We start from the raw sequence: 23,983 nt of genomic DNA on the forward strand, positions 1-23,983 counted from the left end.
AGCTTTTCTAGCATACAATGCGACACCTCCTCCCCGTTTATTACGTTTGTTTCTTGCAAATAAGTTGTATCCTTTTAGCCTTGTATTCCAATCATGCGTATAGACCTACCAAGTATCAGTGATGCCAATGACATCATATTTCTTTTCCTGCGTTAGTAGCTCCAATTCTCCTTGTTTGTTGCCCATGCTCCGTGCATTTGTATAGAAACATCTTAGTTTGTGATTAGTTTCTCTTTCTCCAATATTTTTATTATTCTGATTTTTTTTGTCTTTGTTCTTTCTTTCCACTTGTAACAGCAGAGCTCTCAATAGAATTTGTTCGCTGTATTGCTTTTTCTGGCCTTTTGCTTCCCTTCCCACAAAGTTCTAGTTTAAAGCTCTCCTGATGAGTGTAGGAAGGCGACTTCAGAATATGTGTTTTCCAGTCTTGGTAAGGTGCAGCCCATCTGTAGCAAGTAGTCAATCGTATAGATAATTCACTTTGTGATCCAGAAATCCAAATTCTTGCTGACGGCACCACCGACGTAGCCGTTGTTTACCTGTAGAATCTTGTTCCACCTCCTTGTTCCATGGCCATTCACTGGGAGGATGGATGACAACACCACCTGCGCTCCCAGTTCTTTCACTTTTTTGCCTAAGTCTTCAAAGTCACTGAAGATGGTTTCCAGGTCATTTTTTAAGGTGTCATTTGTCGCCACATGTATTAGCAGGAATGGGTAGTCATCTGTAGGTCTGAAGAGTCCTGATATCCTGTCAGACACATCTTTGATTTTTGCACCTGGAAGACAGCACATTTTTCTTGAGGTTATATCTGGTCTGCAGATAGCAGCCTCTTTTCATCTCAACAGGGAATCCCCCATGACCACCACTCTTCGCTTCTTCTTCCAAGAGGACATACAAGGTTGTTCTTTGTGGGCAAAGTCTTGTCTTGATATATTTCATCATCATTCTCCTGTGTGAGAGCCTGATACTGGTTCCTGAGTAGTATGGGTGCTGACTACCTCCCCCTCTTGCTTCTCTGATTCACATGCTTCCATTCCTGTTTCTTCAGGTACACTACAAATTTCTTCTCTTTCCGTATTCTGAAGAGATACTTCTGCTCTGTCTAAGAATTCCTCACCTTCCTTAATAATTTTCAATGTAGCTATTCTCTCTTCTAGACTTTGCAAACGTCTAGTGGTGTTACTGTTCATTTTATTTTTATCTGAGATGATAATGAGACTGCTGAAAAGTCATCTGTACTGAATAAAAAAAGTGAAATTAATATTATGGGTAGTGGCAAGTGTGAAAATTGCAAGATTTCTCATATTGTTTTTATTTTAATATAGATACTGATTTGAAAATTTAAAAACATACACTTATAATAAAAAACACGATTTAAATAATAGAGGCATTTTCTGATGACTAGAGCTGAGCAAAAAGATTAGTAGGACCTGATCTGATCATGCTGGACCTGCTAATGAGAAGAGGTTAGACCAACCACTAAAGAGCATAATAATGTCCATTTTTTTGCATTGGGAGACACACCTCATCAACAAGACAACAACAGGTGCATAATGTCTCATAAAATATAACCTTTATTTAATATGTTAAAAAATCTTTAAAATATAATGCATATACAAAAACAGAGAAATCCAATGCTGGACCACATACATTGTAATCAAATATTACTTTTTATAACTAACATGTGCTAGGAATGCATAATATAATCTCTATAATGATTGCATGTGCTAAAAATGTTTTTTATACTGTTTGCAATGCCCCATACTCTAATAATCACACAATATTTTTACCATAATGACAGGGCAACAATTGCAAAGAAGTACTTACATGGCAAAGAGCATAGTGCAAACCTGTGGTCCTGTGTGCCCCAACGCACGTTTTGCCTAAACTTCGCCAGGGGCGTGCACTGCCACTATGATAAAAATATTATATGATTAATAGAGTAAAGGGCATTGCAAACAGTATAAAAAACAATTTTAGCACATGCAATCAGTATAGAGATTATATTATGCATTCCTACCACATGTTAACTATATAAAGTAATATTTGATTACAATGTATGTGGTTCAACATTGGATTTCTCTGTTTTTGTATGTACATTATATTTTAAAGCCTTTTTTTAACATATTTAATAAAGGTTATATTTTATGAGACATTATGTTGTTGTCTTGTTGATGGTATCTTAATGAGAAGAGGTGCCTGGAATGCCATCAAGTTAGAGAAAGTTCACAGCGCTCCAGTCTGGTGGCTATAGACTACCAAAGTGGCCACTGGACCAGGGACCTGCATTTTTTTTTCCTAAACCGTACTGATGACACTGATATCCTTATAATTTAGACACAATTTTTATAATGGTCTACTGGTGACTTATAGGACTGCTCACAATACAGAAACCTCCATTGTAATGTCTCTGGCACATTCTTAAATATTCGATTCTTTGTATATTTGTAACATATGTACATTTTCTGCAGTACAGTAATAGAAAGCCTTGTGGTCATGTTTCTGTCTGCAAATATGCTTACTGGATATCTGCCACTTTGACTGAGCCTGCTGTTTCTAGCTTCAAATTGGCAGACATCAAAATGTCTCATAAAGAAAAATCATTTAATAGTGGGATTCATTCTCCAGTTATTGACTTTGTACACAGCAGTAAATACTACAAAGCATCTCAGAAAATATTGAATGTGTAGAAGAACACAACATGGCCATAATCATATAGCAGAAATTCTTACACCGAGCTCAATGCCAGACAGACTTGTACAACAGGGCAGAAGGATGGCGCATGCTGCTCTGCTTTGCAGTCTTTGCTCTGGATATCTTATTCCAGTCATTCTAAAGGGAGATTCACGATCATTTACTATTGATCCAAAGCCGTATGAAGTTATCTGTGGATTTGCTCAGCCCTGCTTGTGACTGTTGCTGAATAAAAATTGCAGTAGTCCTCGAAAGCCTTGTTTCAAAGTGTTTGTTTTACTTTTCTCTGAGGCTGCTGAGTATGTCAGAGAAATTGCCTGTGACACTTGTATTCTGGATGGGCTGGGTTTAATCACCAGTCACAACAGCTTTACTATCTGTTTATCAATAGCTGCAATGCTAGAAACTGCGGATCACTTTAGTTTTATACATCGAAGGAAAATTCCAGTTTCCAGAGCCACAACTTAAAGATCCAGAGCTTCAAAACAAAACCTATATCAAAATTAGCCCACGGATTTTCAAGCTCTGCAACTTACCTCCCACTCTTTTTGAGTGAGTGGTCCATTTTATGTCAGCATTCTTCCAGCACTATAAGTATAGGAACTTCATTTTCTTCATTTTCCAGCATGCACAGTTGTTGCCATTGTCCAATAGCATACTTTCCCTCTCTTTTATGTCTGTATGTGGTTAGACAGACAGGAGAGCAGGAGCAAAGAGACAAAATCACTTACCCCCACTTCCTTGTCATCTAAGCTCCTACTGATAAATTACACTTAACATCAGGTAGATAAGCAAGTTTAAATAAAGTGATTTTCAGATTGTCTAATTAGTACTTAAATGTAATGAGAATAGGTTGTCTAAAAATACAATGACCATTTATTGAGAGTCTGTCACTATGCTGAATCTCTTTACATTTGAGCATCATGCGATACCTTCATAGAACTCTGATCATATCAATGCACAGGGTGTACTAAATGCTTGAGGCTTAAATGGATTGTCCAGTCTAAAAGGAAAAGTCTGCAGTAACTCTGTGTGACTGCAGACTTGTGAATCCTACCAGCGTACGCAATGTGCTCTGTGAGGATTTGCCGTTGTATGCACCAGGAATGGCGATATGCATACGCCTGGGCAGAATCCATCTAGTGGGAGTTGTCTACACTTGTACTGAGCGAGGACGAGCCCACTAGACGGGTTCTGCCCAGGAGTATGCATATCACAAACTTGATCGCTGTTCCCAGGGTAGACAATGGCGAATCCTCGCAGTGCACGGTGCGGACTCTGGGAGGATTCACAAGTCTGCAGTCACACAGAGTGACTGCAGACTTTTCATTTTAGACAGGGCAACCACTTTAAGGCATCCATGTGAAAGCATTGGTCCCTACTCTTTTTTTTTTTTAGACCAACACTAGTATTTGCACTTATTGCATTTGAATATCTCTACAGACAATTTAATATTTGTGTATTTACCTGCATCCACAAATGCTTGATATGCTTGAACGTAATAAAACTCTGCCATTTCATAGTTTTTCAGCTGGCTGTAGGCAAATGCCAAGTTGCTGAGACACTGTCCTTGGGCATTCCTTTCTCCTAATGATCCTGCAATCAATCATAAAAGGAGAGAGTCAGATTGAGCACAACAATATATACTATTGTTTGCATACTTATGTCCAAGATAGAAGTACTAATTATTATTATTATTTATTTATATAGCGCCATTGACTCCATGGTGCTGTACATAAGAAGGGGTTACATACCATATACAGATATCACTTACAGTAAACAGACTAACAATGATAGACTGGTACAGAGGGAAGAGGACCCTGCCCTTGCGGGCTTACATTCCACAGGAATGGGGAAGGAGACAGTAGGTTGGGGGGTTGCAGTGGCTCCGGTGTTGTTGAGGTGGTAGCAAGCAAGGTCATGGCAGGCTGTAAGCTTGTTTGAAGAGATGGGTTTTCAGGTTCGCCAAGGATAATCCTGTGACTTCTTTCTTCTTGTACAATTCACAAGGCATCACATGAAAGAAGGGTTGATAATTAATATTATTAATATCTTAGTCCTCCAATGGATTTAACAAGTTGACGAAGTACATCAGCAGACAATAATGACTCATGGTCATTTATTGAGTGTCAACAGAAACTATGAACACAATTGTGAATGCTCAATATTATTTAAAAGTTTTGTACTTCATTGTTGCTATGTGCACCTCTGATTAGTCCACATAGATGACCACTTTAAAGTAAACTCTTATTCTAAAACTTCATTTGCAATTACACTTCATTGATAAAATGTAAAAATCATAGTTTTCAGTGACACAATTAAAGGGATTGTCCACTACTCGAACAGCCCCTTCTCAATCCGTATGTTTCCCCCATTTAAAATTACAATACTTATACTCACTTTCAGTGCCGGCTCCACTTCAACGCTGATGGCACTGGCTCTCCCGACGATCGCGTAGCAGTGATCTCTGTGGCCAATCAGTGACCAATTCACTCTTCCCGCATTTGGACAATTTCTTTACATTCGGAGGAAGTAAACGCTGCTTTTATGTCTCTTTTTCTGAAAGTATGGGAGATGTTCAAAGGCAGAGAGAGTCAAGTGGCTGCTGATTGGCCACAGGGATCGCGCGATGTCATGCTGCTACGCGATCACTGAGAGAAGCAGTGCCGACACCGCCGGCACCAGAGGTGAGCAGAAGTGTTGTTATTTTAAAAGCGGGGAACATACGGATTGAGAAGAGGTTGTCTGAGTAGTGGACGACAACCCTTTTAATATATGCAAGTGCAGATCAAACAAAAAATGACATTTACATAAGGCAATGCATGTCTAGTGAATAGCTTTTTAGGCAATTATGATGCTTATTACTAAAGCCCCCCATACACATTATACTAATGTTGCCAAACTCACTGATAACATCAGGCTCGGACGACAGTTTACTGTACATGGGACCACTAAAAGTCTAACAGATGATTGTCAGAAGAGTTAAAGAGGTTGTCCTACGATCCACGAACAAAGTTCATTTTAATCAATTGCTCAAGGAATTGGATGTGTTAAAAAAAATGTCCCTGTGCTGAGATAATCTTATACAAGTGCCCCTGCTGAGTACTGTGTAATGGCTGTGTCTGACCATGCAGGAACATGGTCTGAATACAGTTTCTAGCCAGGGGAGGATGCAAAAGAGAGTATACAAACAGGATACCATGGAATCACAGCTGATTATTTCTTTGAGGTAAAACATGTTTAAAAACAGGCAGTGAAATATATTATCTCACAGAAAGAATCAGCTGTGATCCCCTGCTGTCCTGTCTGTATACTCTCTTTTGTTACCTCCCATGCCCAGGAGCTGTGGTATGATCAGACCATGTCCCTGCACGGTCAGACACAGCCATTACGCAGTACATAGCAGGGGCACATGTATAAGAATATCTAGGGACAAGAAAATTTTTCAACAAATCCAATTGTGGAAATTAATTTTATTCCAAGATATGCTGATTAAAATGTACTTTGTTTGTGGGTAAACCTCTTTAAAGAAGCACTCACAGCAAAGTTTTTATCCTTAATATATTGCAATCATCATATTATACAGTACTGTGTACTTAAAATTGCTTATTTTGCCTTTCTACCCAGTAAACTCTTTTCTCTGCTCTGTGCAGAAACAGGAAGTCTCTTATCCTTGTATTTATCATTTCACTCTTCAACTCCTGACCCAGCTGTTCTGTTCCTCCACCCTGTCATGGAATAATGCAGTGTCTCATGATTCATACAGGGAAAAGCTAAGAAAAAATAGCTGCATTCTGAAATGCTAAAAACAATGAATTTAGAAAATTGGAACTCCATTACTGCCATAGAAAATATGTGAATACTATAATATGCAAATATGAAATACAAAAAAATGGAACAGTTCCAATTTTCTAAATTCATTGTTTTTAGCATTTCAGAGTGCAGCTATTTCTTAGCTTTATTAACTTGGTTGTCCTAGCTTGCACCTGTTCACACTAGTTTCGATGTGCCGGTCAGTTTTTTCTATTTGACATAAAGGGAAAATTGACCTCCTATTTCTACATAGAGCATAGAAGGATTCGGGTAGTCTGTTTTTAATCATGTGATGTCATAGACCTAATGGAAAAGAGAAGAATTAATTGGGTAAACGGGCAAAACGAGCAATTGTAAGTACACGGTACTATGTAATATGATGATCGCATTCTATTAAAGGGATAAAAATTTTGATGGGTTTGCTTCTTTAAGTATGTCCAATTTCAGACTGCCAGTCCTTTTGCTCTCCCTGAAATAAGCTGCCACCAAAGGTGTCTGTCAGTGACAGTCTTAAAGAGAACACAGGAATGCTAGGCAGAGCAAGTGCACCTGTGTATGGGAGAGACGGTCTGGATAACTGCCAGCCGAGCAGTTCGACCGACATCCATCTATATTATGTGGTCCCCTTAAGAATTTTCAGCTCATTGACCCAAAGAATTGTACTACAGGAAATGTCCATCAAATACTCGGTCACAAATTTGCATGCAATTAATTTTCTTGCAGTTGAGTTACAATTAATTTGCTTGCAATCAATACAATCCTACCATATCACTTTTACTACTTTCAGGTCAATATTACTAACAGTGTTTAATAGTGTTTTTCCATGTAGTATTTTTACAACATTTATTTTTGGGCTAAAGCTGCCTGTTGTTACTTAAGTCTATAGTAAGATATGAGAAAGTCTACATAATTGGGGCAGATTTATTAAGCTATTTGGGCAAGGTTTTTTGACAGATAAAAAGTCACAGATTTTGGCATGTACGTTTTGGGGAAAAAATTGTGACTTCTTTCAATTTTACACCATTCTTGCTACAGGGGTGGGCAAAAGTGATCAGAGATATTAACTATAATTTATATTAAAAAATGGTGCAAATTATAGTGGAAAACCAGCTTATTTGGTACATCTTAAGATGCTTTTACATTAAAAGATTATCATCAAAGAGCATTCTTAAGAATGTTCATTTCACAACAATTTTTCAGTGTGAACAGACTGCCGATCACCCGCTCAATGAACCTAATGCTTGTTCATTAGATGAAATGATCTTTTCTGCAGAGCAAAATTCCTGTACTGTTGATAGTTGTGATGATGTATTTCTGTAGTGGTTGTGGTTCTGGGGCTGCATTTGGTGGTTTTGGTGATGTATTCTTGTACTGACAGTAGTTCTGTATATATACCAGGTAGAGATATACAGATATTTTGTCCACCACTGTGGCTGTCTGTTTCATTTAATCTATATCTAAGAAAACGGAGGTTTTCTCATTTTATATTACTTAGCTGTTTTAATGATTATATTAGTAAAAGTTATGTTTTATTAATTCTCACCTGGCCGCTATATATATATATATATATATACATATATATATATATATATATATATATATATATATATATATATAGTGTATATGATTTTGTGAGTTTGGGAATTACGGGATTGGGGGCCTGACAGCCCTTCTATCTTGTGCTATTTCAGATAGTAGTTCTGGTAACGTTTTCCTGTACCGATAGTGGTTCTAGTGATGTATTCCTGTACTGTTATTAATTCTGATCTTACAAACATGTAGCAATCCATAACTTGTCAGATAACATAATTCATGTCTATGTTAACAAAGTACTGTGCAGTCTGACAAGTTAAGGAAACAGAAACTGGCCGCATTATTCCATGTTGTATATGTTTTACTCTAAACCAAAGCAGTGTTTCAGGGAAAATATACTTTGAAAGGTCAGGTGGGAAATCTCAGATGACAAGTCTGAACTAAGGTAGGTACCCGGTGGTCCCAGAAATGCCCACCCACACAGCATGAAAGTCACATGACTTTGATGTCATGTCAGATTCCAGAGCCAGGAACTCAGTGATAATCTAATGCAAATTTTTAGGCAAAGTACAAAGCAATTTATGGCATCTGCATGTCTTAGAAAACATTCTTCAACCAACCTGTGACAGATAAAGCATGCTTCAGATCTAAAAATTCACATCATACGTTACAAAACCTCACTCACTAGCATTATTCTTTACTCTTTCTGCACCCAAACTTCAATCAACAAGTTTGACAAATGCGTAAATGGAAAAAATAAAAGTCTGAAAAATATTTAGTTTGGTTTGATGCTTTGCCCAAGTTTAGCATCAAAGAATAGCAGCATGCAATATATGATAGTGTATTGCATAACATTTCATTGCCAATTTATTAATTTCTGGGTCTGCATTTCATTTATTAACTTGTAGTTAATATAAAATGGCTGTAAAATATTGTTTACTGGTTGACAACACCAGAAAAGTAAAAAGCTATTTAATGGAAATATTGATCAATCTACTAGACTACATTAATTAATATGCACAATAAATATGATACCTTACCATACATATCTGCTGCTTCAGCATGGCTTCTGAGTGATTTTTCATATTGGTAAAGAGCATTGTCAACAGCTCCTAGGTTTTGGAGTAATACAGCCATCTTTCTTATAGAGAATTGCTTTCCATTACACAGGTTCAAACTTGCAGTAAAACACTTTTCCGCCTGACTAAAATATTTTAGTTCAGCATAATGCAGACCAACATGGTTATATAGTGTTCCTGAAAACAGAAGATGGAAAAAATAAAATGTTGGGTGCATAAGCATGTTTATACGTTCTTATGCTTGATCTATTTCTTCCATTATCTACTAACAGAAACAACTTTAATGGCACCGCACAGAAAGTTCCTAAACATTACTACCTACAATATAAAATCCACATATGCTGGTAAATCAGAAGTTAGAGTACTTAGCAAACTTTTATATTTATATTTTATCCACTTTGGCCTCATTTATACGTCTGTTTTTGTCCTACGTGTATTGTCAAAATGTGTGTTGTAAACACAATATGTTATTTTGGGGTTAATCCCAAATTAGATTTTTTGACTGACAGTCCACAAAAAAAAGGGGACACACATTTCCTATTTTGGTCCTATATGAGAACCAATCATGCCCATGCCAATGAAAGGGTTCACAAAATAACAGATAGAACATGTATACGATCCATGTGCCATCCGTTTTTTTATTGATTTATTATTAGAAAAAACCTGAGAAACCTTGTTTAGTTTTTTTTGCATACAAGAAAAATAGATGACACGTGGCCGATAAAAATAGACATACGTATCAAAAATAAATAAAAATCTGAACCAGTATGTTGATGAAAACTGGTCCATTTTATGTGAAAAAACTATTTTTCCGTTTTGTTGTGGGCGCTAAATTTTTGAAAAGCTACAACAGAAAGGGCAGTCATATTGATTGTCATCCTTAAACAGGTGTTTTATCTAGATTGAAAATTATAAATTACTAGATGGTGGCCCGATTCTAATGCATCGGGTATTCTAGAATATGTATGCGGCCGACCGGGCGCAATCAGCAATGCGGTGTTAAAATTTGGCACCTATATCGCAGATTGGTCGCGACCGCCGGCCGTGACCAATCAGCAGAGCGGGGTTTAAATTTGGCGCCAATAATGCTGATTGGTTGCGGCCGGCGGTCGCGACCAATCAGCAGAGCGTTGTTTAAATTTGGCACCAAAATTGCCAGTACAAGCGGTAGGTCTTCCAGAGTCTGGAATTTTTTTAAAGACTCTGCTGATAACCCCAAAAAGGCCATATGTTCCACCTGCCATGCCAGCATCAGCAGGGGTGACAAAACTACCAGCCTGACCACCACCAGCATTATCAGGCACATGGTAGTAAAGCACCTGACTTTGTGGGGCGAAACCCAGGGTCCACGACCAGTGTCAGCGGGTGTCACCACTGCTTCTTCCACTGTTGTGCGTGCAATAGAACCCCCTGTTGTGTGTGCAAGGCAATCCCCTGTCCATACTGCATGTAAAGATGCCCCCTCCTCTCAGTCTTCACTTGTTATGGCAGTTTCTCAAGAAACAGCATCAACGTCCACGTCCACGTCCCACCGCAGCGTTCAATTGTCCATATCCCAGACCTTTGAACGAAAGCGGAAATTCGCAGCTAACGCCCCACAGGCCACAGTCCTAAATTCGCACATTTCACGACTGCTTGCATTGGAAATACTGCCTTTTAGGCTGGTGGAGACGGAATCCTTCCGCAATCTTATGGCGGTGGCCGTCCCTCAGTACTCGGTGCCCAGCCGACGCTATTTTGTCCTGTGTGCCATCCCCGCACTACACAAGCACGTGTCCCAAAGCATCTGCAGTGCCCTCAACAACACAGTTACTGGGAGAGTCCACCTGACAATGGACACGTGGACAAGAGCTTGTGGCCAGGGACGGTACATCTCTCTGACGGCACACTGGGTAAACATAGTGGAAGCCGGGACCCAGTCGGACCTTGGGACGGAACACATCCTCCCCACACCGAGGATTGCGGGCCCTATGTCAGTCAGAGTTGCCCCCACAGTATACAGCTCCTGCGCATCCTCCTCCTCCTCCTCATGTTCAGCCTCCATCTCAGATATCACCACATCAGTTACAAGCTGGAAGCATTGCAGTACTGCCTCCGCCAAGCGGCAACAGGCTGTGCTGAAACTCATAAGCTTAGGTGATAAACCTCACACTGCTTGTGAGTTGTGGACAGCTGTGAAAGAGCAGGCAGATCTGTGGCTGAGACCGCTGAACCTACATCCCGGCATGGTCGTGTGTGACAATGGCCGTAACCTGGTGGCGGCTTTGAGGCGAGGTGAGATCGCACACGTACCATGCCTGGCTCATGTGCTTAACCTCGTGGTTCAGCGGTTTCTTAAATCGTACCCTGAGTTGCCAGATCTGCTCGTGAAAGTACGCCGCCTGTCAGCTCATTTTCACAAGTCGCCTACAGCTTCCGCCGCCCTTGCTGTGTTGCAGCAGCGTTTGCAGCTTCCGGCACACCGACTGGTGTGTGATGTCCCCACATGTTGGAACTCTACCCTCCACATGTTGCAAAGGATTTGTGAGCAGAAGAGAGCAGTTGTGGAGTACCAGCTGCAACAAGGCCGTCGATATTCAGGTCAGACTCCACACATAAGACCTCAGGAGTGGACCTGGATGTCTGACATATGTACCATCCTGACAAACTTTGAGGAGGCCACCAAGATGATGAGTGGGGATGACACCATCATTAGTGTCATCATCCCACTTGTCTGTCTTTTGCAACGCTCTCTGCAGAGAATTAAAGAGGAGGCATTGCAGCCAGAGTATTATGAGATGGATCAAGAAGCCGTAGCGGGCGATTACACACAGCCCAGCCTCATCTCATCCCAGCGTGCATTGGGGGACAATGAGGGAGAGGAGGAGGAGGAGGAGGAGGAAGAACAGGAGCTGCTATCATGCGTTGTAGACGGTAGTACCTGTACAAGTATCATACCGTCGGTTCAGCGTGGGTGGCCTGAGGACAGGGGGGAGGAGGAAGAGGAGGAGAAGGAGGAGAGCATGGTCAGTCGTCATCTTGGTGAGGACACGGAAATCTTGCCCGTTACCAGTCTGGCACGCATGGCTGACTTTATGTTACGCTGCCTTAACCGTGACCCTCGCGTTGTTAAAATGTTGGGTGACAGTCATTACTGGTTGGTGACACTTGTAGACCCCCGCTACAAGGAGAACTTTCACTCTCTTATTCCTGAGGTGGAGAGGTCTACAAAAATGGGGCAATACCAGAAGGCCCTTGCTTGCTCTTAAAATAATTCCCATCTAGTGGCAGAGGTCACAGTTCGTTGCCCAACCAAGGCGTACAGGCGAGAGAGATGCAACTCCAATCCAGCAGAGGCAGGGGAACACTGTCAACGTTCTGGGACAGTTTTCTGACACCCGCCCAGCTTACAGGCCCTGAGGCGCGGGGTACTCTCACAAGGAGTGGAAAGTTTCAAAAGATGGTGAGGGAGTACCTTGCCGATCGTACCAGTGTCCTCCGTGATTCCTCTGTGCCTTTTAATTATTGGGTATCCAAGCTGGACACTTGGAATGAACTCGCTCTGTACGCCTTGGAGGTCCTGGCCTGCCCTGAAGCTAGCGTGTTATCGGAGCGTGTTTTTAGTGCCGCTGGGGGAATTGTAACTGATAAGCGCACTCGCCTGTCAACTGACAATGCTGACAAGCTGACCCTTATCAAAATGAACAAGGGCTGGATTGGGCCAGACTTCTCATCACCACCAAATGACAGCAGAGTAACAAAGTCAAATCCACTGTGTTATTTCGGGAGGTGTATTCACATGCACCGCTTCACACCCACACATGGGTATACGCTTCCTCGTTTCGGCTGTTTAATCTTCTTCTCTTTATCCTCAGCCTCCACCACCACTATACCACCAGGGTGCCAGCATTGCAAGTTCCTCCGTCCTAATTTTTGGCAGCTTTTGCTGGGAAAGCATAAGCAAATACCATGGGACACCCACTCCCCAATAATGGGACTTATGTTTGTAATATGCTGTACTGCATGGCTCTTGTAAGGGGCATTGCAAGTTGCTCCGTCCTAATTTTTGGCAGCTTTTGCTGGGAAAGCATAAGCAAATACTATGGGAGACCCACTCCCCAATAATGGGACTTATGTTTGTAATATGCTGTACTGCATGGCTCTTGTAAGGGGCATTGCAAGTTGCTCCGTCCTAATTTTTGGCAGCTTTTGCTGGGAAAGCATAAGCAAATACCATGGGACACCCACTCCCCAATAATGGGACTTATGTTTGTAATATGCTGTACTGCATGGCTCTTGTAAGGGGCATTGCAAGTTGCTCCATCCTAATTTTTGGCAGCTTTTGCTGGGAAAGCATAAGCAAATACCATGGGACACCCACTCCCCAATAATGGGACTTATGTTGTAATATGCTGTACTGCATGGCTCTTGTAAGGGGCATTGCAAGTTGCTCCGTCCTAATTTTTGGCAGCTTTTGCTGGGAAAGCATAAGCAAATACCATGGGAGACCCACTCCCCAATAATGGGACTTATGTTTGTAATATGCTGTACTGCATGGCTCTTGTAAGGGGCATTGCAAGTTGCTCCGTCCTAATTTTTGGCAGCTTTTGCTGGGAAAGCATAAGCAAATACTATGGGAGACCCATTCCCCAATAATGGGACTTATGTTTGTAATATGCTGTACTGCATGGCTCTTGTAAGGGGCATTGCAAGTTGCTCCGTCCTAATTTTTGGCAGCTTTTGCTGGGAAAGCATAAGCAAATACTATGGGAGACCCACTCCCCAATAATGGGACTTATGTTTGTAATATGCTGTACTGCATGGCTCTTGTAAGGGGCATTGCAAGTTGCTCCATCCTAATTTTTGGCAGCTTTTGCTTGCAAGGCATAAGCAAATACTATGGGACACCCACTCCCCAATAATGGGACTTATGTTTGTAATATGCTGTACTGCATGGCTCTTGTAAGGGGCATTGCAAGTTGCTCCGTCCTAATTTTTGGCAGCTTTTGCTTGCAAGGCATAAGCAAATACTATGGGGCACCCACTCCCCAATAATGGGACTTATGTTTGTAATATGCTGTACTGCATGGCTCTTGTAAGGGCCATTGCAAGTTGCTCCGTCCTAATTTTTGGCAGCTTTTGCTGGGAAAGCATAAGCAAATACTATGGGAGACCCACTCCCCAATAATGGGACTTATGTTTGTAATATGCTGTACTGCATGGCTCTTGTAAGGGGCATTGCAAGTTGCTCCGTCCTAATTTTTGGCAGCTTTTGCTTGCAAGGCATAAGCAAATACTATGGGACACCCACTCCCCAATAATGGGACTTATGTTTGTAATATGCTGTACTGCATGGCTCTTGTAAGGGGCATTGCAAGTTGCTCCGTCCTAATTCTTGGCAGCTTTTGCTGGGAAACCATAAGCAAATACTATGGGAGACCGACTCCCCAATAATGGGACTTATGTTTGTAATATGCTGTACTGCATGGCTCTTGTAAGGGGCATTGCAAGTTGCTCTGTCCTAATTTTTGGCAGCTTTTGCTTGCAAGGCATAAGCAAATACTATAGGACACCCACTCCCCAATAGTTACATAGTTACATAGTTTATAAGGCCGAAAAAAGACAAGCGTCCATCCAGTTCAGCCTATTTCTTGTGCACTGCAGCTGTTCCGCAGCGTTGATCCAGGGGAAGGCAAAAAAAAACAAAAACATGCGGTATAGGCCAATTTACATCATTGAGGAAAAATTCACTTCCCGACACCAATCTGGCAGTCAGATTAAATCCCTGGATTAATTAACTAAGCATAAAATGTAATTTTATTGTTCTCAAGAAAGGCGTCCAGGCCTCTCTTGAACTCATTAAGTGAGTTGGACATCACCACTTCCTCTCCCAGAGAGTTCCAGAGTCTCACGGCTCTGACCGTAAAGAATCCCCTTCTATGCTGGTGCAGGAACCTCCTTTCCTCCAGACGCATAGTGTGCCCCCTCGTCTTTCTCACCATCCTTGGTATAAACAGGTCATGGGAGAGATCTCTGTACTGCCCCCTGATGTATTTATACATGTTTATGAGGTCTCCCCTAAGCCTTCTCTTTTCCAACGTAAATAGGCCTAATTTTGACAACCTCTCTGGGTATTCTAGTCCCTCCATTCCCTTTATTACCTTAGTCGCCCTCCTTTGTACCCTCTCTAGCTCCAATATGTCTTTCCTGAGCACCGGAGCCCAGAACTGTGCACAATATTCTAAGTGCGGCCTTACCAGCGCTTTATACAGAGGAAGAACAATGTTCTCATCATATGCCCCTATTCCTCTTCTGATGCATGCCATGACTCTATTTGCCTTCGCAGCTGCTGCCTGACACTGGGCACTCCAATTTAATTTGCTATTAACCAAGACGCCCAGGTCCTTCTCCATGTCAGATTTCCCCAACGGTTTCCCATTTAATATGTATGGGTGACTGCTGTTTTTCTTTCCCATGTGCATGACCTTACATTTATCGGCATTGAACCCCATTTGCCATTTTTTGGCCCAACTCCCCAATTTATCTAAATCCTCCTGTAGCTGTGCCCTATCCTCATCTGTAGTAACTACTTTACAAAGTTTAGTATCATCTGCAAATATTGCTATTTTACTATTCAACCCTTCCACTAGATCATTAATAAATATCTTAAATAATATAGGGCCCAAGACAGACCCTTGAGGCACCCCGCTAGTAACCCTGACACCCCCTGAGCTTACTCCATTGATAACCACCCTCTGCTTTCTATCACTCAGCCAGCTATTTACCCACTTGCACATATTATCCCCCAGACCAAGCATTCTCATTTTATATACCAACCGGTCCAGCTGTGAGCTCACCTCCTCGTAGAAGGCCATCAGGTTTGTTTGGCAGGAGCGATCCCTCATGAATCCATGTTGATATGGAGTTAGACAGTTATTATCATTAAGATATTCTACAATAGCATCTCTAAGAAATCCTTCAAACAATTTACCCACAACAGACGTTAAGCTGACTGGTCTATAGTTCCCAGGGTCACTTTTAGACCCCTTTTTGAATATTGGTACCACATTTGCTTGGCGCCAGTCTAGTGGGACAGTCCCTGTCCATAAAGAGTGCTTGAATATAAGATACAGCGGTCTGTCTATCACATTACTTAATTCTTTCAGTACCCGGGGGTGCATGCCATCTGGGCCTGGTGACTTGTCTATTTTGATATTATTTAGGCGTTTCTGAACTTCCTCCTGGGTTAGGTGGGTGATATTTAGTGGAGGGTTTACTTTATCACTCTGCATTTCCTCCAATAAATTGTTTTCTTTTATGAAAACAGTGGAGAAGAAGCTATTGAGTAGGTTTGCTTTACCCTCATCGCCCTCTATGATTTTACCCAGGTTATTTTTCAATGGGCCAACTCCATCAGTTTTAATCCTTGTTTATATAGTTAAAGAACAGTTTGGGATTCGTTTTACTTTCCTTGGCAATTAGTCTCTCTGTCTCCTCTTTTGCTATTCTTATTTGTTTCTTACAGATTTTGTTTTTTTCCCTATAAGATATTAGCGCTTCCTCGCTGCCTTCTTGTTTAAGTTTACCGAAAGCCCTTTTTTTGTTTTTCATTGCCCTCTTGACTTCCTTATTTAGCCACATTGGGGTCCTCCTATTCCTAGCCCTTTTATTCCCATAAGGTATGTACCTTCTACAGTGACTATGTAGGACTGTTTTGAAAATTTCCCATTTTCTATCCGTGCTCCTATTACTAAAGATAATATCCCAGTCTATCCCAGGTGAAGGGCATCTCTTAGCTGATCAAACTTTGCCCTCCTGAAGTTCAGTGTTTTTGTGACTCCCTTGCTGGGCACCCTACTGAAGCACATGTGGAATTGTATAATGTTGTGGTCACTATTTCCCAGGTGCCCCCCGACCTGCACCTCAGTTATTCTGTCTGGCCTGTTAGTTAATATTAAGTCTAAAAGGGCCATCCCTCTAGTTGGTTCCTGCACAAGTTGTGACAAATAATTGTCTTTGATAATTGACAGAAACCTGTTTCCTTTCTGAGATCTACAGCTTTTGGTTTCCCAGTCTATATCGGGGTAGTTGAAGTCCCCCATAATAATCACCTCGTTATTTTTTGCTACTTCATCTATTTGTCTCATTAATAGACTTTCCGTGGCTTCTGCTATATTTGGTGGTTTATAACAGACTCCTATGATAATTTTATTATTGTTTTTTGCCCCATGTATCTCCACCCATAAGGACTCGACCTCCTCATTTCCCTCCCATACATCCTCCCGTATTGTAGGCTTTAGACACGTCTTTACATATAGACAGACTCCACCCCCTTTCCGACTTATTCGATCCCTTCTAAACAGACTGTGACCCTGTAAGTTAACTGCCCAGTCATAGCTTTCATCTAACCATGTCTCGGTTATTCCCACTATGTCATAGTTACCTGTAGATATTTCTGCTTCCAGTTCATCCATCTTGTTTGTCAGGCTCCTGGCATTTGCTAGCATGCAGTTTACACGATTTTGTTTTGTTCCAATCTTCTCCCTGTGGATTGTATTAGAAATTTTCTTACCTCCTTTCCAAGTATCTTGTCTTGGACCTTCTTTGTCGCACTTCATATCTTTCATTAGTACGTTCTCTGGTTGCATGTTCATGTCCGGCGTTTTTCTTCCCATCCCCTCTTCTTCTAGTTTAACGCCCTCCTGATGAGTGTTGCGAGTCTCCTGGTGAATGTGTGTTTCCCGGGTTTGTTGAGGTGTAGCCCGTCTCTGGCAAGGAGTCCGTCATAGAGGTAATTCACACCGTGGTCCAGGAATCCAAATCCTTGTTGTCTGCACCATCGTCTCAGCCAGTTGTTCACATCAAGGATCCTGTTCCATCTCCTGACGCCATGCCCGTCTACTGGAAGGATAGAAGAAAAAACTACCTGCGCATCCAGTTCTTTTACTTTCTTCCCCAATGCTTCAAAGTCCTTGCAGATTGTCGGTAGGTCCTTCTTTGCCGTGTCATTGGTGCCAACATGTATCAGAAGAAATGGGTGGACATCCTTGGAACTGATGAGCTTCGGTATCCTATCGGTAACATCCTTGATCTTCGCCCCTGGGAGGCAGCATACTTCTCTTGCGGTTATGTCCGGTCTGCAGATAGCTGCTTCTGTTCCTCTCAGTAGTGAGTCTCCCACCACCACTCTTCTTCCCTTCTTGGCTGTCCTTTTTCTTGTCGCTTCTGGGTGTTTCTGGGTGCTCTTTTCTTTTTTGCTTGCTGGTAGTTCCTCATCCTTAGGTGTGCCATCTTCGTCCTCCACAAGTCCTTGGAATCTGTTTCTCAGTTGTGTGGTTGGTGGTGTCTCCACGGTCTTCTTGCTTCTTTTGGTCACTTGCCTCCACTTGTCTGCCTCTGGAGGTTCTCTGACGCTTCCTTCACTTTCCGTGACCAGTAGTGACTCTTCTGTTCTGTCCAGGAAGTCTTCATTTTCCTTGATGAGTTTTAATGTTGCAATTCTTTCTTCCAGTCCCCGCACCTTTTCTTCTAAAAGAGCCAGTAGTCTACACTTCTGGCAGGTGAAGTTGGTTTCAGCTTCTGGTCGATCTGTGAACATGTAGCACATGTTGCAGCTCACCATGTAGGTTGTCACATCTGCCATGCTGCTCCTTGTCCCTGCTGACTTGACGTCTGTCATCTTTCTTGTGATACCCTAGGATAAACAAATTCGCGAGCCGGACGGCGCCTGGAATATGCAATTGTCCTCTTCAAACTTCAATCCCTGGTTTGGCGATGCTTTCCAAGCAGCTGGTCCCGGCTGTACCCAACGATCTTCCAGCTGAAGGAGACTCTTCGCTTTTCCCAGAAGACACCTGGAATATGCAAATTGTCCTCTTCAAACTTCAATCCCTGGTTTGGCGATGCTTTCTAAGCAGCGGGTCCCGGCTGTACCCAACGATCTTCCAGCTGAAGGAGACTCTTCGCTTTTCCCAGAAGGCACCTGGAATATGCAAATTGTCCTCTTCAAACTTCAATCCCTGGTTTGGCAATGCTTTCCAAGCAGCTGGTCCCGGCTGTACCCAACGATCTTCTAGCTGAAGGAGACTCTTCGCTTTTCCCAGAAGGCACCTGGAATATGCAAATTGTCCTCTTCAAACTTCATTCCCTGGTTTGGCGATGCTTTCCAAGCAGCTGGCCCCGGCTGTACCCAACGATCTTCCAGCTGAAGGAGACTCTTCGCTTTTCCCAGAAGGCACCTGGAATATGCAAACTGTCCTCTTCAAACTTCAATCCCTGGTTTGGCGATGCTTTCCAAGCAGCTGGTCCCGGCTGTACCCAACGATCTTCTAGCTGAAGGAGACTCTTCGCTTTTCCCAGAAGGCACCTGGAATATGCAAATTGTCCTCTTCAAACTTCAATCCCTGGTTTGGCGATGCTTTCCAAGCAGCTGGTCCCGGCTGTACCCAACGATCTTCCAGCTGAAGGAGACTCTTCGCTTTTCCCAGAAGGCACCTGGAATATGCAAATTGTCCTCTTCAAACTTCAATCCCTGGTTTGGCAATGCTTTCCAAGCAGCTGGTCCCGGCTGTACCCAACGATCTTCTAGCTGAAGGAGACTCTTCGCTTTTCCCAGAAGGCACCTGGAATATGCAAATTGTCCTCTTCAAACTTCATTCCCTGGTTTGGCGATGCTTTCCAAGCAGCTGGTCCCGGCTGTACCCAACGATCTTCCAGCTGAAGGAGACTCTTCGCTTTTCCCAGAAGGCACCTGGAATATGCAAACTGTCCTCTTCAAACTTCAATCCCTGGTTTGGCGATGCTTTCCAAGCAGCTGGTCCCGGCTGTACCCAACGATCTTCTAGCTGAAGGAGACTCTTCGCTTTTCCCAGAAGGCACCTGGAATATGCAAATTGTCCTCTTCAAACTTCAATCCCTGGTTTGGCGATGCTTTCCAAGCAGCTGGTTCCGGCTGTACCCAACGATCTTCCAGCTGAAGGAGACTCTTCGCTTTTCCCAGAAGGCACCTGGAATATGCAAATTGTCCTCTTCAAACTTCAATCCCTGGTTTGGCGATGCTTTCCAAGCAGCTGGTCCCGGCTGTACCCAACGATCTTCCAGCTGAAGGAGACTCTTCACTTTTCCCAGAAGGCACCTGGAATATGCAAATTGTCCTCTTCAAACTTCAATCCCTGGTTTGGCGATGCTTTCCAAGCAGCTGGTCTCGGCTGTACCCAACGATCTTCTAGCTGAAGGAGACTCTTCGCTTTTCCCAGAAGGCACCTGGAATATGCAAATTGTCCTCTTCAAACTTCAATCCCTCGTTTGGCGATGCTTTCCAAGCAGCTGGTCCCGGCTGTACCCAACGATCTTCTAGCTGAAGGAGACTCTTCACTTTTCCCAGAAGGCACCTGGAATATGCAAATTGTCCTCTTCAAACTTCAATCCCTGGTTTGGCGATGCTTTCCAAGCAGCTGGTCCCGGCTGTACCCAACGATCTTCCAGCTGAAGGAGACTCTTCGCTTTTCCTAGAAGGCACCTGGAATATGCAAATTGTCCTCTTCAAACTTCAATCCCTGGTTTGGCGATGCTTTCCAAGCAGCTGGTCACGGCTGTACACAACAATCTTCTAGCTGAAGGAGACTCTTCGCTTTTCCCAGAAGGCACCTGGAATATGCAAATTGTCCACTTCAAACTTCAATCCCTGGCTTGGCGATGCTTTCCAAGCAGCTGGTCCCGGCTGTACCCAACGATCTTCTAGCTGAAGGAGACTCTTCGCTTTTCCCAGAAGGCACCTGGAATATGCAAATTGAGACTTATGTTTGTAATATGCTGTACTGCATGTGACGCGCCCCCTGGACCGTGTGTACACGTGTGTGGGATACCCGGTGCCGGGTCTCTGGGGTCTGTAGTCTCCGTGGCGGTGACCCAGTCCCGTGGCTCAGGCTGGTCAAACCAGTGGCCGTCTTTCTTAGGTTTTGAGGTTAATTGTCCGACTGCGCCACCCGTGGATTGCGGTCAGGGAGTACCACCGCTGCGAGGCAGACCGCTGAGGCTGGTGTTGTGTGCGCAGCATAAAATGGGATAACTCCCCTCGGGAGGAGTATAGCCTCAGGGCAGTGAGTGTGGATGATGGGGGTGATGGTGCACGAGCGCAGCAGGAACGACTCAGAGTCTTAGCAGTGCAGTTCAGGGTCTTTACTGATGATTATAAGGTAGACCCTCCCGGGAGTACTGGCTAGCATAAGAGGCCTGGTCAGTCTGTGAGCAAGCAGGAGTTCCCCTGGCCAGGTGGAGTTGTAGGCCTCCCCGTCTGTCTGCACTCTTTCTGGCTACCTTGCTGTAAGCGTGTAGAAGTAGCCCACATCCCTGAGTGTACCGTGTAGTGCTCACCCGTATGGCTGGTGACTTGGGGCCTTCTGTTAGCCTCCGCTCCACGACGGCGGTGCTGGTCCCTTGCTTGTGACTGATCCTCCGGGCTTCTATGGCCAGAGGACCTGAAATCCCCTGCCGGCTGGTTTCCGCTGCTGGATATATAAGTCTTCACAGCTTCGGACTCCTGTGTCCGGTTCCTATTGTCTTCTGCCAGGGCGAGCTCTGCTCAGCTTCCAGCCCCTGGTCTTTAGCTCCTAGCTCCTACAGAGCTCCTTGCTGTTACTTTCCCTTGCTCTCACTCTGACTCTGACTGTTCTCTGATTCACTCAACCCCGCCCCAGATCCAGTTTATAAGGGCAGAATTCTCCCCTCCCAGGACTGGGGCAGGAGGATGTTGCATGTTTAAGGGATCCTGACCTGGAAACCTCCCACTTGCTCTCCGACATAATATCTCTATTACTGTGGTGACCAGACCCCTGGGGTGCCACACATGGCTCTTGTAAGGGGCATTGCAGTTCCTCATAATTTTTGGAAAGCCTTCCATTCACTGCTTAGGCCAACAGTGCACGGGAGACCCAGTTGCTATAAATCGAAAAAAAGGTTTAGTTAACGCCCTCTGACCTCCATGTCATTTCCAAGAGGCATTGGAGTGGCTCGAAATTTTTGGTAGGCATTGCACTCACTGTATGCCCTATAACTGTGTAGCCGAACCGCTCCTTTTGTTACAGAAGCATATCCTACAAGACATATCTGGTTGACTGGCCTGATATTGATGTGAATGGTCCCTGTTCCTCCTGCTCTTTCTCCTTTGCCACCACCTCATCCATCATTTATCACCTGAAGCTTTGTTTTAACGGGAGTCATAGAACTGGGATAGTAGCAGGAAAACATCCAGCAATCCTCGGAGGGGGTAGGATATGCGCCAAAACGCGGACCACCTCAGGCCTAGCCGCTACTACATACATGCGCTTGCATTCCAAGAAAACAAAGCAGATGCTAACTTCTATCATCATCATCATGCTCCTCACCTAGGCACTCTCAACTCCCCTGATGGAGAAGCCAGGGCCCACCGGAGGAGTCTGGTTCTCTGGTGGGCTCGTCCAATGCTGCCCTAAAGCAGGCCAGGCTAAGAAAAGTGTGGGGGAAGGTGACAGGAGAAATCAGGGCGGCTGGGGACCGAGTATGGATACCTGGCCGCCACCTGGCGGCTGGGGACCGAGCGTGGACACCCGGCCGCCGGGCGGCTGGGGACAGAGTATGGATACCTCGCTGCCGAAGCGGCCATGAGGTAGTGGCCAGCTTCGGCCTCCTCCAAACTAAAAGGCCCCATTTCAAGTGAAAGCTAGCAGTATGATATTGCAGCCTGCGGGTGGGTGGGTGGTTGGCTACTTATTTTCGCTTGCATTGCAAGGAATGGGGGAGGTACAATTGAACACTGCCCTGGGACAAGGACTTGCACGGGGATAGTTGCAAGTCTGCATCTTCTGATGCGGCAAGGATCACTTCTGATGGGCACACTTTTAGACAGTGACCTGGGGGTCAGAGATGCTTCCAGGGGTCTTCCCCATGCTGATCCCTTGTCTTTTCAGCACTGTATGCATGTGTCACACAGCACATGGCCAGATAAGGTTGTAAAATGTTAAAATGACATTTCCCGGTGAATGCATTTGTCACGGTTGAAAGCAATACAAACGTGCAAAAACGCATAAAAAATGCTACTTGTGAACATAGCCCAAGGTGTGGAGGAGTATTTTTGTTTTTGGTTATTTATTTTACCTTATACACAAGTCTTTACCCTGGAAAGGACGTTCCTTAACCCCTTTCCGACCTGGTCAGTAATAGTACGCACCAGGTCGGGAAGGCCGGTTCAGTGGGGGCTCCGGCGGTGAGCCCGCACTGAAGCGAGCACATGTCAGCTGATTATTGGAATCGCAATCCACCCGTGGCTGTTAACATGTTAAACCTCTGATAGTGGCATTTAACTCGCGCTTCCGGGAGTCCTAAGCCCCGCCCATCAGTGACCCCGTCACGTGATCGCGGGTCACCAATGGGTGGGCATGACAACTCAGGGTCTGCAGCAGACGCCTGTGGTTGTCATGTCTCAATTGCTATGAGCGCCACCTAGTGGTCAGCGCTCATAGCAAGTGAGCATTTCTCCTACATACAAGCGATCTGCTCATCGCTTGTATGCAGTAGAAGCAATCAGACAACTGCTGCTTCTAGTCTCCTCTGGAGACTATAGAAGCAAGCAGAAAGTGTAAAAAAAAAGTTTTTAAAAAAATAAAAAATATATAAAAATTTAAGTCACCCCCCTTTTGCCCCATTCAAAATAATATATATATATATATATATATATATATATATATATATATATATATATATATATATATATATATATATATATATATATATATATAAAAAAAACACATACACATATTTGGTATCGCCGCATTCAGAATCGCCCGATCTATCAATATAAAAGAAGAATTAATGCAATCAGTAAACGGCGTAACGAGAAAAAAAATTTA

At 43.5% G+C, this 23,983-nt stretch overlaps 1 protein-coding gene across 5 annotated transcripts in view; it reads right to left on the minus strand.

The window, feature by feature from the left end:
- Window positions 1-23,983, minus strand: part of LOC141166361 (tetratricopeptide repeat protein 24-like) — a 286,609-nt gene that overhangs the window by 78,099 nt on the left and 184,527 nt on the right. For 4 of the 5 annotated variants that reach the window (XM_073652970.1, XM_073652971.1, XM_073652968.1 and 1 more), the window contains 2 exons: window positions 9,084-9,299; window positions 4,165-4,293 (listed from right to left, as the gene is read on the minus strand). In XM_073652970.1, the coding sequence (XP_073509071.1) occupies window positions 4,165-4,293; window positions 9,084-9,299 (345 nt within the window). The remainder of the gene's footprint in view (window positions 1-4,164; window positions 4,294-9,083; window positions 9,300-23,983) is intronic. The other variant, XM_073652972.1, reaches the window with a different exon arrangement.

The sequence above is a fragment of the Phyllobates terribilis genome, unplaced genomic scaffold (assembly GCF_046119375.1).
Source record: "Phyllobates terribilis strain yellow unplaced genomic scaffold, ASM4611937v1 Scaffold_11__3_contigs__length_659146591, whole genome shotgun sequence".
Taxonomy (NCBI): domain Eukaryota; kingdom Metazoa; phylum Chordata; class Amphibia; order Anura; family Dendrobatidae; genus Phyllobates; species Phyllobates terribilis.